General features: G+C 46.9%; 1 protein-coding gene across 14 annotated transcripts in view; it reads right to left on the minus strand.

Annotated features, from left to right (window-relative positions):
- Positions 1–15,582, minus strand: part of ELAVL2 (ELAV like RNA binding protein 2) — a 505,938-nt gene that overhangs the window by 178,252 nt on the left and 312,104 nt on the right. For all 14 annotated transcript variants that reach the window (XM_063914124.1, XM_063914120.1, XM_063914111.1 and 11 more), the window contains one exon: positions 8,887–8,990. In XM_063914124.1, coding sequence (XP_063770194.1) covers positions 8,887–8,990 — 104 coding nt within the window. The remainder of the gene's footprint in view (positions 1–8,886; positions 8,991–15,582) is intronic.

Raw genomic sequence — 15,582 nt, forward strand, 5'->3', positions numbered from 1 at the left:
ACTTGGAGTCCTCCAAGTCGCTAGTAGCCGCAGGCACCACAATAGGCTGGTTCAAGTGAAAAGCCGAAACCACCTTAGGCAGAAAATGAGGACGCGTCCGCAGTTCTGCCCTGTCCGAATGGAAAATCAGATATGGGCTTTTGTACGATAAAGCTGCCAACTCTGATACTCTCCTGGCTGAAGCCAGGGCCAGTAGCATGGTTACTTTCCATGTAAGATACTTCAAATCTACCGATTTGAGCGGCTCAAACCAATGGGATTTGAGAAAATCCAAAACTACGTTGAGATCCCACGGTGCCACTGGAGGCACAATCGGGGGCTGTATATGTAGTACACCTTTGACAAAGGTTTGTACTTCAGGCACTGAAGCCAATTCTTTCTGGAAGAAAATCGATAAGGCCGAAATTTGAACCTTAATAGACCCCAATTTGAGGCCCATAGACAATCCTGCCTGCAGGAAATGTAGGAATCGACCCAATTGAAATTCCTCCGTTGGGGCCTTCTTGGCCTCACACCACGCAACATATTTTCTCCAAATGCGGTGATAATGTTGTGCGGTCACTTCCTTCCTGGCTTTAATCAAGGTAGGAATAACTTCCTCTGGAATGCCCTTTTCTTTTAGAATCCGGCGTTCAACCGCCATGCCGTCAAACGCAGTCGCGGTAAGTCTTGGAACATACAAGGTCCCTGCTGAAGCAGATCCCTTCTTAACGGTAGAGGCCACGGCTCTTCCGTGAGCATCTCTTGAAGTTCCGGGTACCAAGTCCTTCTCGGCCAATCCGGAGCCACGAGTATTGTTCTTACTCCCCGTAGCCGTATAATTCTCAGTACCTTTGGTATGAGAGGCAGAGGAGGAAACACATACACGGACTGGTACACCCACGGTGTTACCAGAGCGTCCACAGCTATTGCCTGAGGGTCTCTTGACCTGGCGCAATATCTGTCCAGTTTCTTGTTGAGGCGGGACGCCATCATGTCCACCTTTGGTTTTTCCCAACGGTTCACAATCATGTGGAAGACTTCTGGATGAAGTCCCCACTCTCCCGGGTGGAGGTCGTGTCTGCTGAGGAAGTCTGCTTCCCAGTTGTCCACTCCCGGAATGAACACTGCTGACAGTGCTATGACATGATTTTCCGCCCAGCGAAGAATCCTTGCAGCTTCTGTCATTGCTCTTCTGCTTCTCGTGCCGCCCTGTCTGTTTACGTGGGCGACTGCCGTGATGTTGTCCGACTGGATCAACACCGGCTGACCCTGAAACAGCGGTTTTGCCAGGCTTAGAGCATTGTAGATCGCTCTTAGCTCCAGTATATTTATGTGAAGAGACGTCTCCAGGTTTGACCACACGCCCTGGAAGTTTCTTCCCTGTGTGACTGCTCCCCAGCCTCGTAGGCTGGCATTCGTAGTCACCAGGACCCAGTCCTGTATGCCGAATCTGCGGCCCTCTAACAGATGGGCACTCTGCAACCACCACAGAAGAGACACCCTTGTTCTTGGTGACAGTGTTATCCGCTGATGCATGTGCAGATGCGATCCGGACCATTTGTCCAGCAGATCCCACTGAAATATTCGTGCGTGGAATCTGCCGAATGGAATTGCTTCGTAAGAAGCCACCATCTTTCCCAGGACTCTTGTGCATTGATGTACTGACACATTTCCTGGTTTTAGGAGGTTCCTGACAAGTTCGGATAACTCCCTTGCTTTCTCCTCCGGGAGAAACACCTTTTTCTGAACAGTGTCCAGAATCATTCCCAGGAACAGCAGACGTGTCGTCGGGGTCAATTGAGATTTTGGAAGATTCAGAATCCACCCGTGTTGTTGAAGCACTACTTGGGTTAGTGCTACTCCGACTTCCAGCTGTTCTCTGGACCTTGCCCTTATCAGGAGATCGTCCAAGTAAGGGATAATTAATACGCCTTTTCTTCGTAGAAGAACCATCATTTCGGCCATTACCTTGGTAAAGACCCGAGGTGCCGTGGACAAACCAAACTGCAGCATTTGAAACTGATAATGACAGTTTTGTATCACGAACCTGAGATACCCTTGGTGTGAAGGGTAAATTGGGACATGCAGATAAGCATCTTTTATGTCCAGGGACACCATGAAGTCCCCTTCTTCCAGATTCGCTATCACTGCTCTGAGTGACTCCATCTTGAACTTGAATTTCTGTATGTACAGGTTCAAGGATTTCAGATTTAGAATAGGTCTTACCGAACCGTCCGGCTTCGGTACCACAAATAGTGTGGAATAATACCCCTTTCCCTGTTGTAGGAGGGGTACCTTGACTATCACCTGCTGAGAATACAGCTTGTGAATGGTTTCCAATACCGTCGCCCTTTCTGAGGGAGACGTTGGTAAAGCAGACTTTAGGAACCGGCGAGGGGGAGACTTTTCGAATTCCAACTTGTAACCCTGAGATACTACCTGCAGGATCCAAGGGTCCACCTGTGAGCGCGCCCACTGTGTGCTGAAAATCTTTAGTCGACCCCCCACCGCCCCTGAGTCCGCTTGCACAGCCCCAGCGTCATGCTGAGGGCTTTGTAGAAGCCGGGGAGGGCTTCTGTTCGTGGGAAGTAGTTGCTTGCTGCAACCTCTTACCCCTTCCTTTGCCTCTGGGCAAATATGAGTGTCCTTTTGCCCGCTTGTTCTTATAGGAACGAAAGGACTGCGGCTGAAAAGACGGTGTCTTTTTCTGTTGGGAGGTGACCTGAGGTAAAAAAGTGGATTTTCCGGCTGTTGCCGTGGCCACCAGATCCGATAGACCGACCCCAAATAATTCCTCTCCTTTATACGGCAATACTTCCATATGCCGTTTGGAATCCGCATCACCTGACCACTGTCGCGTCCATAAACTTCTTCTGGCAGATATGGACATCGCACTTACTCTCGATGCCAGAGTGCAAATATCCCTCTGAGCATCTCGCATATAAAGAAAAGCATCCTTTAATTGCTCTATAGTCAATAAAATACTGTCCCTATCCAGGGTATCAATATTTTCAGTCAGGGAATCCGACCACACCACCCCAGCACTGCACATCCAGGCTGAGGCTATTGCTGGTCGCAGTATAACACCAGTATGTGTGTATATACTCTTCAGGGTAGTTTCCAGCCTCCTATCAGCTGGATCCTTGAGGGCGGCCGTATCAGGAGACGGTAACGCCACTTGTTTTGATAAGCGTGTGAGCGCCTTATCCACCCTAGGGGGTGTTTCCCAGCGCGCCCTAACCTCTGGTGGGAAAGGGTATAATGCCAATAACTTCTTTGAAATTAGCAGTTTTCTATCGGGGTTAACCCACGCTTCATCACACACGTCATTCAATTCCTCTGATTCTGGAAAAGCTACAGGTAGTTTTTTCACACCCCACATAATACCCCCCTTTGAGGTACCTGCAGTATCAGAGATATGCAAAGCCTCCTTCATTGCCGTGATCATATAACGTGTGGCCCTATTGGAAAATAAGTTTATTTCTTCACCGTCGACACTAGATTCATCTGTGTCGGTACCTGTGTCGACTGACTGAGGTAAGGGACGTTTTACAGCCCCTGACGGTGCCTGAGACGCCTGGACAGGTACTAACTGGTTTTCCGGCCGTCTAATGTCGTCAACTGACTTTTGCAGCGTGCTAACATTATCACGTAATTCCATAATTAAAGCCATCCATTCCGGTGTCGACTCCCTAGGGGGTGACATCACCATTACCGGCAATTGCTCCGCCTCCACACCAACATCGTCCTCATACATGTCGACACACACGTACCGACACACAGCAGACACACAGGGAATGCTCTTATCGAAGACAGGACCCCACTAGCCCTTTGGGGAGACAGAGGGAGAGTTTGCCAGCACACACCAAAGCGCTATAAAAATGTATATAAACAACCCTAAAAGGTGTTGTTTCGGTTATATGCGCTTAATATATAAAAATATCGCCAAAATATGCCCCCCTTCTCTGTTTTACCCTGTTTCTGTAGTGCAGTGCAGGGGAGAGTCCTGGGAGCCTTCCTCACAGCGGAGCTGAGCAGGAAAATGGCGCTGTGTGCTGAGGAGAATAGGCCCCGCCCCCTAAAACGGCGGGCTCTTCTCCCGGAGTTTGCGATATATGGCAGGGGTTAAATACATCCATATAGCCTCAAGGGCTATATGTGATGTATTTTAGCCATAGAAAAAGGTATTATACATTGCTGCCCAGGGCGCCCCCCCCAGCGCCCTGCACCCTCAGTGACCGCTGGTGTGAAGTGTGCCGACAACAATGGCGCACAGCTGCAGTGCTGTGCGCTACCTTATGAAGACTGAAAGTCTTCTGCCGCCTGTTTCCGGACCTCTGGACCTCTTCAACTTCGGCATCTGCAAGGGGGGTCGGCGGCACGGCTCCGGGACCGGACTCCATGGCTGGGCCTGTGTTCGATCCCTCTGGAGCTAATGGTGTCCAGTAGCCTAAGAAGCAAATCCATCCTGCACGCAGGTGAGTTCACTTCTCTCCCCTAAGTCCCTCGTAGCAGTGAGCCTGTTGCCAGCAGGACTCACTGAAAATAAGAAACCTAAAAAAACTTTTTCTAAGCAGCTCTTTATGAGAGCCACCTAGATTGCACCCTGCTCGGACGGGCACAAAAACCTAACTGAGGCTTGGAGGAGGGTCATGGGGGGAGGAGCCAGTACACACCATGTGATCCTAAAAGCTTACTTTTTGTGCCCTGTCTCCTGCGGAGCCGCTATTCCCCATGGTCCTGACGGAGTCCCCAGCATCCACTAGGACGTTAGAGAAATATTGGTTAAAATTACCTTCAAAACAATATACTTATGGTCCCAAGCATTTTGGATATGGGATATTTTATATATATATATATATATATATATATATATATATATATATATATATATCTATATATATATCTATCTATATCTATCTCTATATATATATATATATATATATATATATATATATATATATATATATATATATATATATATATATATATATCTATCCCTCAAAAACAAAATGTCCGAAACCTCCAAAATTAAAGGCAACACTCACCTAAACCCATGCTTCTAAATTCCAGAGTATCTTCCCAGGTCATGATTTGAGGATTTCCATCTGTGGGAACAGATGGGATAATTACTGACCTGTCCATCATTAAGAAAATCCTCAAGACATGACCAGATGGATATCTGAGGCACCCTGTTTCAAACTAAATCTCACAAAAGATTTTAATAAGCAGATACAGGTTGAGTATCCCATATCCAAATATTCCGAAATACGGAATATTCCGAAATACGGACTTTTTTGAGTGAGAGTGAGATAGTGAAACCTTTGTTTTTTGATTGGCTCAATGTACACAAACTTTGTTTAATACACAAAGTTATTAAAAATTTTGTATTAAATGACCTCCCCGGCTGTGTGTATTAGGTGTATATGAAACATAAATGAATTGTGTGAATGTACACACACTTTGTTTAAAGCACAAAGTTATAAAAAATATTGGATAAAATTACCTTCAGGCTATGTGTATAAGGTGTATATGTAATATAAATGCATTCTGTGCTTATATTTAGGTCCCATCGCCATGATATCTCATTATGGTTTGCAATTATTCCAAAATACGGAAAAATCACATATCCAAAATACCTCTGGTCCCAAGCATTTTGGATAAGGGAGACTCAACCTGTAGTATATTTGGACCTCATACATTTTATTGAAGCCATTTAATGTGGGCATGTCCATTAGGACTCACTGAAGACCAGAATCTTCAAATATACCCTCCCCTCCCATCTTTGCCTCCTATATGTCTCTTTCCCCTTGATCTATAGTTGCCCCACACCATCTATTTCATATGCCCTTTCCCGCTTAAAATCCCCCCCCCCCCCCCCTTGGAGGATGGGTTGCTGGCAGAATGACTATGGGGGATGCGTGTGTGTGTGTGCACAGTAGGTGAGGCTGTGGCTAGCAGGCAGCCAGAATGAGCTGAGAGGGAGAGGGGGTAGGCACTTTCAACTGCTTGACCCATGCCTACCAGCATTATACAATATATTTAGCAATAACAAAAGTTTAGAATTTTTTTTTTCCTTCACACTTATTGGCATCTACACTATGGGGCCAATTCAAATTTTTCTCTCTCCACGGACACCACTAGAGGCGCCCAGCAGCAGCAATTAAATTGTTCTGCTCTGTGGGAGCCCAGCAGCCGTGGAGGACACATTTTGTTTCTCACAGCCTCCTGATGTGCGAGAATTTTTTTTTTGTCATTATTGCATGGAATAGCGACAGTCACTGCAGGAATGCACCTTGCCCTAGAAGACCCACAAAACTGCAACCCAGGGACCAGAGAGTGCTAACCAGGGAGCCGCAAAAGAAATGAGGTTGTCCCATGCATACCACTGCACACGAGTTCTAAATGAAAACTGTGCCGGTTTCGACAAGAAAATTTCGTAGGGAGGCCCATACACTTGGATATTATGGGCAAGCAGTTGCTCATAAACCTCCTTTCACAAAGAAAAAAGCAGCCCAGTGCCTACGATGGTGTAAAGGGTGCAAAAACTGGACAGTGGAACATATGTTATGGAGTGACAAATTACGGTGTACACTTTTCAGATCAGATGGACATGTTTGGGTTTGGAGATTGCCAGGAGAATGTCGGATGACAGAGTGTACAGTATTTACAGTAGAGCATGGAGGTAGTGGTGCTATGTTGTGTGGCTGTTTCAGCTGGTTTGGCATGGGTCAACTAGTTGTAAAGTATGGTCACATTAACTCTGAAAAATATAGAAATGTTCTTGCTAACTGTGTTGCCTACATTATGGCAGATATACGGAAACGACAAATGTTTTATCAGGACAACAACGCCACATGACATGTTTCCACGGGACGCTGGACTTTTATACAGAAAATTTGTTAGCTGGGATGGATTGGCCAGCTCACAGTCCAGATCTTAAACCCACTGAGAGCCTCTGGGATGAACTGGAGCGACGGGTGTGATCTAGGCCGACTCGACCATCAGTGTCACAGCTGGTCACTGTACTTAAGGCGAAATGGCAAAACATACTGCCTGCTGTTGTCCAGGAACTTGTGGACAGTTTGCCAAGAAGGGTGTCTGCAGATCAACCACGTGCAGGGATTACTGCAAAGTATGGATTTCAATACAATCTCGATCTATTTGCTGCAATTGTCCAATCACTTGTCAACATAGTGTAGAAGCATCCTGGCAGAATACTGAAAGGCAATTGACTATATTCTACTTGAACAATTTATTATGCAGAGATTCAGAAATGTTTGAGATTACATTATAACAAAGGGCGATATTCAATTCTTTTCACCCCCTTCCACTACCGTTCTGTTTCTGCGGACAAGCATGGTATCATTTCAGTTTGATACCCTTGGGGTAGCGAGACATTCATCTCTTTATGCAGCTTAATCTGATTACTGTGGGTGCGAAATGTGCGATAACGGGGATCAATTTAGAAAGGATATTGGGCATGATACATCATTTGAATACCACCCAAAGTGTCCATTTAGACTGAAAATAACACTGATAAAAAAAAATACTGTTTCACAGGTGTACTACACAGAGGCGTCACCAGGTGTGGTGACACCCGGAGCGCACCCCTGATGTACTGCCGCGATCGCGGCAAAAAGGGGGCGTGGCCTTATAGCTAGGGGGCGTGGCTTCGCAGGGATACTGGTATCGTCACTCTGGGGGCGTGCCCAGCATCTCCGGTGTCCCCAGTGTGCTGTCGGCTCCTCTGCTATGACAGGAGCCGGGTGCTGTAGCGGAATTTCACACTGCAGCACCTGGCTCCTGTCACTACGGAGGAGCTGACATTTGGTGTCACCCCCTCCAGGTGTCACACCCGGGTGCGGGCCGCACCCCCCGCACCCGCCTTGTGACGCCACTGGTACTACATGGACAGACTTAGAAAAATAATACAAAATGTTCACACGAATAGAACACTGACCCTATTTCAACTAATTTGTGAACATGTCAGTGTTGAAAGTAAGTTGCAGCATAAACCTAAAACTGTAGTCACACCTTAACCAAACCTTACTGAATGCCTGCTGTGGACATACTTGACAGGGTAATTCAGATTGCAATAGTGCTCTAATCATAGGGCCAAATTCAATTAGTGGAGATGTGCAACCGCACACATCCTTGCTTACTAAAGTAGCGCAACAACGCAGATGTTCCTGTGTACCTTTATATGGAAGAATCTGTGAACATAGTAGTTATGAGGTGCTGAAGTAACTGATGGAACATATGCACCTCACAGCTGTTCGCAGCAACTTAATATACTCCTTAAGCTTTTCATACTTTATGGAAAGCTAGATTGACAATTAACAGAAAACCAGTCACACTTGCATACCAGTGCAATCCAAGCTAACAATCTGCATTGTAAAAAAGGTAATAGGAATCGAGTGAGTGAGTCATTCATCATCATACCACAATGAATTATTGAAATAAAGTGTGTGTGAGAAAGTGAGAAGGAGAGTTAGCGAGAGTGGGGCTGCTGTTGCTTCAGAAGATCTTTTAATTCGGCATTGCGTAGGCAAAAACCAGTACATTGGGGGAGATGTACTAAGCAGTAAAAAAAAAAAAAAAGTGGAGAAGTGAGCCAGTGGAGAAGTTGCCCATGGCAATCAATCAGCATTTAAGTAACATTTAGAATTTACATACACAAAATTACATACACAAAATTACACAGAGCAGTTGATTGGTTGCCATGGTCAACTTCTCCACTGGCTCATTCTTTTCACTGATTAGTACATCTCCCCCCATTATCTCTTGAAATATTTAAGAGTTTAAATTTAAATATAAATTGCAGACAAAAAAGTGTTATGTAACTTTAGAGTTAATTAAAAAAACAAACAAAAAAAAAACCCCACCACAACCCAGACCTACTTTAATGGTTTTGGTCTGAAGTCTTAATCCATTCAGGGTATTGATGGCCTTCTCGGCGTCCTTGGGATCAATGTAGTTCACAAAACCATAACCCAAGCTTTGTCCTGATCAAAAATAAAAAATTAAAGCCATGATTTAGGACACAAACCAAAATAATCAATATGCCAAATAAAACGTTATAATCTAAACAAGAAACAAGTGAAACGTTAAATAAAAAAAATAAAATAGAGTAGCTGCTGTACTAGTCTGTCAATGCAACGTTTCACACATCAAATAACTAATGTGTAACTTACATTATAAAGCCACACAAATTAAGTTAGATGTCAAATTTTCAAAAAATAAATACATTTGCAGCAGGAAAGTAGTACAGTACTTGGATAAGCACAAGACTGATTGAGTAAATACAAATTGTAAAAAATTTTGAACCAAAATGTGACACTGTATTAGAGGCACAAACTATCCATACAGATGAAGTATGGTTTACCGGCGGCCAGGTGCCAGCGGTCGATAATAGGATTTTAATTACCTACCGGTAAATCCTTTTCTCGTAGTCTGTAGACGATACTGGGGATCTATTTAGTACCATAGGGTATAGACGGGTCACTAGGAGCCATGAGCACTAAGAATTTGAAAGTGTGGGCTGGCTCCTCCCTCTATGCCCCTCCTACCAGACTCAGTCTAGGAAACTGTGCCAGAGGAGACGGACATACTTTGAGAGAAGGATATAAAAGGATAGTGGTGCGATTCCAAACCAGCACACAAACACAAGAGAAAAGTCATGCTAACCAAACTTGGAACAGGAACAGCAACAGCTGAACCAAACAATACTTAACCAAGTAACAGTGCAGGACAAACGAAGCACCACGGGCAGCCGCCCAAGAACAACCCAGTGAACTAGACGAGTGGGCCTGTACAGATTAAGATTCGGCAATCCGGCCGTGGAATAAGCATGCTGGATAGCGAGTCTGATCCAGCGTGCAATCGACTGCTTTGAAGCAGGACACCCAATCTTATCGGGATCGTAATGAACAAACTGCGTATCAGACTGTGACGAGCTGTTATCTTCACATACACCTTCAAAGCCCTAAACATCCAAAGACTTTGAAGAAAAATAGGTGGTTCCGGTTATTACCGACACCGCAATAGGTTGGTGGATGTGAAAAGCAGACAACACCTTAGGAAGAAATTGCCGACGAGTCCAGAGTTCAGCTCTGTACTCATGGAAAATTAAAAAGGGGCACTTCTAAGACAACTTCCCCAGCTCCGACACACGTCTTGCTGAAGCCAAGGCCAACAGTGTGACGGTCTTCCATGTAAGATATTTAACGTCTACCTCCTGTAACGGCTCAAACCAATCCGATTGGAGGAACTGCAGCACCAAATGGTGCCGTGGGAGGCAGAAAATAAGAATTTACTTACCGATAATTCTATTTCTCATAGTCCGTAGTGGATGCTGGGGACTCCGTAAGGACCATGGGGAATAGCGGCTCCGCAGGAGACTGGGCACATCTAAAGAAAGCTTTAGGACTATCTGGTGTGCACTGGCTCCTCCCCCTATGACCCTCCTCCAAGCCTCAGTTAGGATACTGTGCCCGGACGAGCGTACACAATAAGGAAGGATTTTGAATCCCGGGTAAGACTCATACCAGCCACACCAATCACACCGTATAACCTGTGATCTGAACCCAGTTAACAGCATGATAACAGAGGAGCCTCTGAAAGATGGCTCACAACAATAATAACCCGATTTTTGTAACAATAACTATGTACAAGTATTGCAGACAATCCGCACTTGGGATGGGCGCCCAGCATCCACTACGGACTATGAGAAATAGAATTATCGGTAAGTAAATTCTTATTTTCTCTAACGTCCTAAGTGGATGCTGGGGACTCCGTAAGGACCATGGGGAATATACCAAAGCTCCCAAACGGGCGGGAGAGTGCGGATGACTCTGCAGCACCAAATGAGAGAACTCCAGGTCCTCCTCAGCCAGGATATCAATTTTGTAGAATTTTACAAACGTATTTGCTCCTGACCAAGTAGCTGCTCGGCAAAGTTGTAAAGCCGAGACCCCTCGGGCAGCCGCCCAAGATGAGCCCACCTTCCTTGTGGAGTGGGCATTTACAGATTTTTGGCTGTGGCAGGCCTGCCACAGAATGTGCAAGCTGAATTGTACTACAAATCCAACGAGCAATAGTCTGCTTAGAAGCAGGAGCACCCAGCTTGTTGGGTGCACACAGGATAAACAGCGAGTCAGATTTCCTGACTCCAGCCGTCCTGGAAACACATATTTTCAGGGCACTGACAACGTCTAGCAACTTGGAGGCCTCCAAGTCCCTAGTAGCCGCAGGCACCACCAATAGGTTGGTTCAGGTGAGACGCTGAAGCCACCTTGGGGAGAAACTGAGGACGAGTCCTCAATTCCGCCCTGTCCGAATGGAAAATCAGATAAGGGCTTTTTCAGGATAAAGCCGCCAATTCTGACACGCGCCTGGCCCAGGCCAGGGCCAACAGCATGACCACTTTCCATGTGAGATATTTTAACTCCACAGATTTAAGTGGTTCAAACCAATGTGACTTTTGGAACCCAAAACTACATTGAGATCCCAAAGTGCCACTGGAGGCACAAAAGGAGGCTGTATATGCAGTACCCCTTTTACAAACGTCTGAACTTCAGGGACTGAAGCTAGTTCTTTTTGGAAGAAAATTGACAGGGCCGAAATTTGAACCTTAATGGACCCCAATTTCAGGCCCATAGACACTCCTGTTTGCAGGAAATGTAGGAATCGACCCAGTTGAATTTCCTCCGTCGGGCCTTACTGGCCTCGCACCACGCAACATATTTTCGCCAATTGCGGTGATAATGTTTTTGCGGTTACATCCTTCCTGGCTTTGATCAGGATAGGGATGACTTCATCCGGAATGCCTTTTTTCCTTCAGGATCCGGCGTTCAACCGCCATGCCGTCAAACGCAGCCGCGGTAAGTCTTGGAACAGACAGGGTCCTTGCTGGAGCAGGTCCCTTCTTAGAGGTAGAGGCCACGGATCCTCCATGAGCATCTCTTGAAGTTCCGGTTACCAAGTCCTTCTTGGCCAATCCGGAACCACGAATATAGTGCTTACTCCTCTCCATCTTATCAATCTCAGTACCTTGGGTATGAGAGGCAGAGGAGGGAACACATACCCTGACTGGTACACCCACGGTGTTACCAGAGCGTCTACAGCTTATTGCCTGAGGGTCCCTGGACCTGGCGCAATACCGGTCGAGTTTTTAATCATGTGGAAGACTTCTGGGTGAAGTCCCCACTCTCCCGGGTGGAGGTCGTGCTGAGGAAGTCTGCTTCCCAGTTGTCCATTCCCGGAATGAATACTGCTGACAGTGCTATCACATGATTTTCCGCCCAGCGAAGAATCCTTGCAGCTTCTGCCATTGCCCTCCTGCTTCTTGTGCCACCCTGTCTGTTTACGTGGGTGACTGCCGTGATGTTGTCCGACTGGATCAACACCGGCTGACCTTGAAGCAGAGGTCTTGCTAAGCTTAGAGCATTGTGAATGTCCCTTAGCTTCAGGATATTTATGTGAAGTGATGTCTCCAGGCTTGACCATAAGCCCTGGATATTCCTTCCCTGTGTGACTGCTCCCCAGCCTCGCAGGCTGGCATCCGTGGTCACCAGGACCCAGTCCTGAATGCCTAATCTGCGGCCCTCTAGAAGATGAGCACTCTGCAACCACCACAGGAGGGACACCCTTGTCCTTGGTGACAGGGTTATCCGCTGATGCATCTGAAGATGCGATCCGGACCATTTGTCCAGCAGGTCCCACTGGAAAGTTCTTGCTTGGAATCTGCCGAATGGGATTGCTTCGTAGGAAGCCACCATTTTACCCAGAACCCTTGTGCATTGATGCACTGAGACTTGGCTCGGTTTTAGGAGGTTCCTGACTAGCTCGGATAACTCCCTGGCTTTCTCCTCCGGGAGAAACACCTTTTTCTGGACTGTGTCCAGGATCATCCCTAGGAACAGAAGACACGTCGTTGGAACCAGGTGCGATTTTGGAATATTGAGAATCCAATCGTGCTGCCGCAACACTACCTGAGATAGTGCTACACCGACCTCCAACTGTTCCCTGGATCTTACCCTTATCAGGGAATTGTCCAAGGAAGGGATAACTAAAATTCACTTCCTTCGAAGGAATATCATCATTTCGGCCATTACCTTGGTAAAGACCCGGGGTGCCGTGTACCATCCATACGGCAGCGTCTGAACTGATAGTGACAGTTCTGTACCATAAACCTGAGGTACCCTTGGTGAGAAGGGTAAATTTTGACATGAAGGTAAGCATCCTTGATGTCCCGAGACATCATGTAGTCCCCTTCTTCCAGGTTCGCAATCACTGCTCTGAGTGACTCAATCTTGAATTTGAACCTCTGTACGTAAGTGTTCAAAGATTTTAGATTTAGAATCGGTCTCACCGAGCCGTCCGGCTTCGGTACCACAACAGTGTGGAATAATACCCCGTTCCCTGTTGCAGGAGGGGTATCTTGATTATCACCTGCTGGGAATACAGCTTGTGAATGGCTTCCAAAACTGTCTCCCTGTCAGAAGGAGACATCGGTAAAGCCGACTTTAGGAAACGGCGAAGGGGAGACGTCTCGAATTCTAATTTGTACCCCTGAGATATCACCTGAAGGATCCAGGGGTCTACTTGCGAGTGAGCCCACTGCGCGCTAAAATTCATTGAGACGGGCCCCCCACCGTGCCTGATTCTGCTTGTAAAGCCCCAGCGTATACTGAGGGCTTGGCAGAGGCGGGAGAGGGTTTCTGTTCCTGGGAACTGGCTGATTTCTGCAGCCTTTTTCCTCTCCCTCTGTCACGGGGCAGAAATGAGGAACCTTTTGCCCGCTTGTCCACGAAAAGACTGCGCCTGATAATACGGCGTCTTCTCATGTTGAGAGGCGACCTGGGGTACAAACGTGGAATTCCCAGCTGTTGCCGTGGCCACCAGGTCTGAAAGACCGACCCCAAATAACTCCTCCCTTAATAAAGCAATACTTCCAAATGCTGTTTGGAATACGCATCACCTGACCACTGACGTGTCCATAACCCTCTACTGGTAGAAATGGACAACGCGCTTAGACTTGATGCCAGTCGGCAAATATTCCTCTGTGCATCACGCATATATAAAAGTGCATCTTTTAAATGCTCTATAGGCAAAAATATACTGTCCCTATCTAGGGTATCAATATTTTCAGTCAGGGAATCCGACCACGCCAACCCAGCACTGCACATCCAGGCTGAGGCGATTGCTGGTCGCAGTATAACACCAGTATGTGTGTAAATACCTTTTAGGATACCCTCCTGCTTTCTATCAGCAGGATCCTTAAGGGCGGCCATCTCAGGCGAAGGTAGAGCCCTTACAAGCGTGTGAGCGCTTTATCCCCCCTAGGGGGTGTTTCCCAACGCACCCTAACCTCTGGCGGGAAAGGATATAATGCCAATAACATTTTAGAAATTATCCGTTGTTATCGGGGGAAACCCACGCATCATCACACACCTCATTTAATTTCTCAGATTCAGGAAAACTACAGGTAGTTTTTCCTCACCGAACATAATACCCCTTTTTTGGTGGTACTCGTATTATCAGAAATGTGTAAAACATTTTTCATTGCCTCAATCATGTAACGTGTGGCCCTACTGGAAGTCACATTCGTCTCTTCACCGTCGACACTGGAGTCAGTATCCGTGTCGGCGTCTATATCTGCCATCTGAGGTAACGGGCGCTTTAGAGCCCCTGACGGCCTATGAGACGTCTGGACAGGCACAAGCTGAGTAGCCGGCTGTCTCATGTCAACCACTGTCTTTTATACAGAGCTGACACTGTCACGTAATTCCTTCCAACAGTTCATCCACTCAGGTGTCGACCCCCTAGGGGGTGACATCACTATTACAGGCAATCTGCTCCGTCTCCACATCATTTTTCTCCTCATACAGGTCGACACAAAAGTACCGACATACAGCACACACACAGGGAATGCTCTGATAGAGGACAGGACCCCACTAGCCCTTTGGGGAGACAGAGGGAGAGTTTGCCAGCACACACCAGAGCGCTATATATATACAGGGATAACCTTATATAAGTGTTTTTCCCCTTATAGCTGCTGTATAGTTAATACTGCGCCTAATTAGTGCCCCCCTCTCTTTTTTTAACCCTTTCTGTAGTGTAGTGACTGCAGGGGAGAGACAGGGAGCTTCCCTCCAACGGAGCTGTGAGGGAAAATGGCGCCAGTGTGCTGAGGAGATAGGCTCCGCCCCTTTTTTGCGGACTTTTCTCCTGCTTTTTTATGTATTCTGGCAGGGGTTAAATGCATCCATATAGCCCAGGAGCTATATGTGATGCATTTTTTTTGCCATCCAAGGTGTTTTTATTGCGTCTCAGGGCGCCCCCCCCCAGCGCCCTGCACCCTCAGTGACCGAAGTGTGAAGTGTGCTGAGAGCAATGGCGCACAGCTGCAGTGCTGTGCGCTACCTTGTTGAAGACAGGACGTCTTCTGCCGCCGATTTTCCGGACCTCTTCTGCCTTCTGGCTCTGTAAGGGGGCCGGCGGCGCGGCTCTGGGACCCATCCAAGCTGGGCCTGTGATCGTCCCTCTGGAGCTAATGTCCAGTAGCCTAAGAAGCCCAATCCACTCTGCACGCAG

This window comes from Pseudophryne corroboree, chromosome 1, assembly GCF_028390025.1.
Source record: "Pseudophryne corroboree isolate aPseCor3 chromosome 1, aPseCor3.hap2, whole genome shotgun sequence".
Classification (NCBI taxonomy): domain Eukaryota; kingdom Metazoa; phylum Chordata; class Amphibia; order Anura; family Myobatrachidae; genus Pseudophryne; species Pseudophryne corroboree.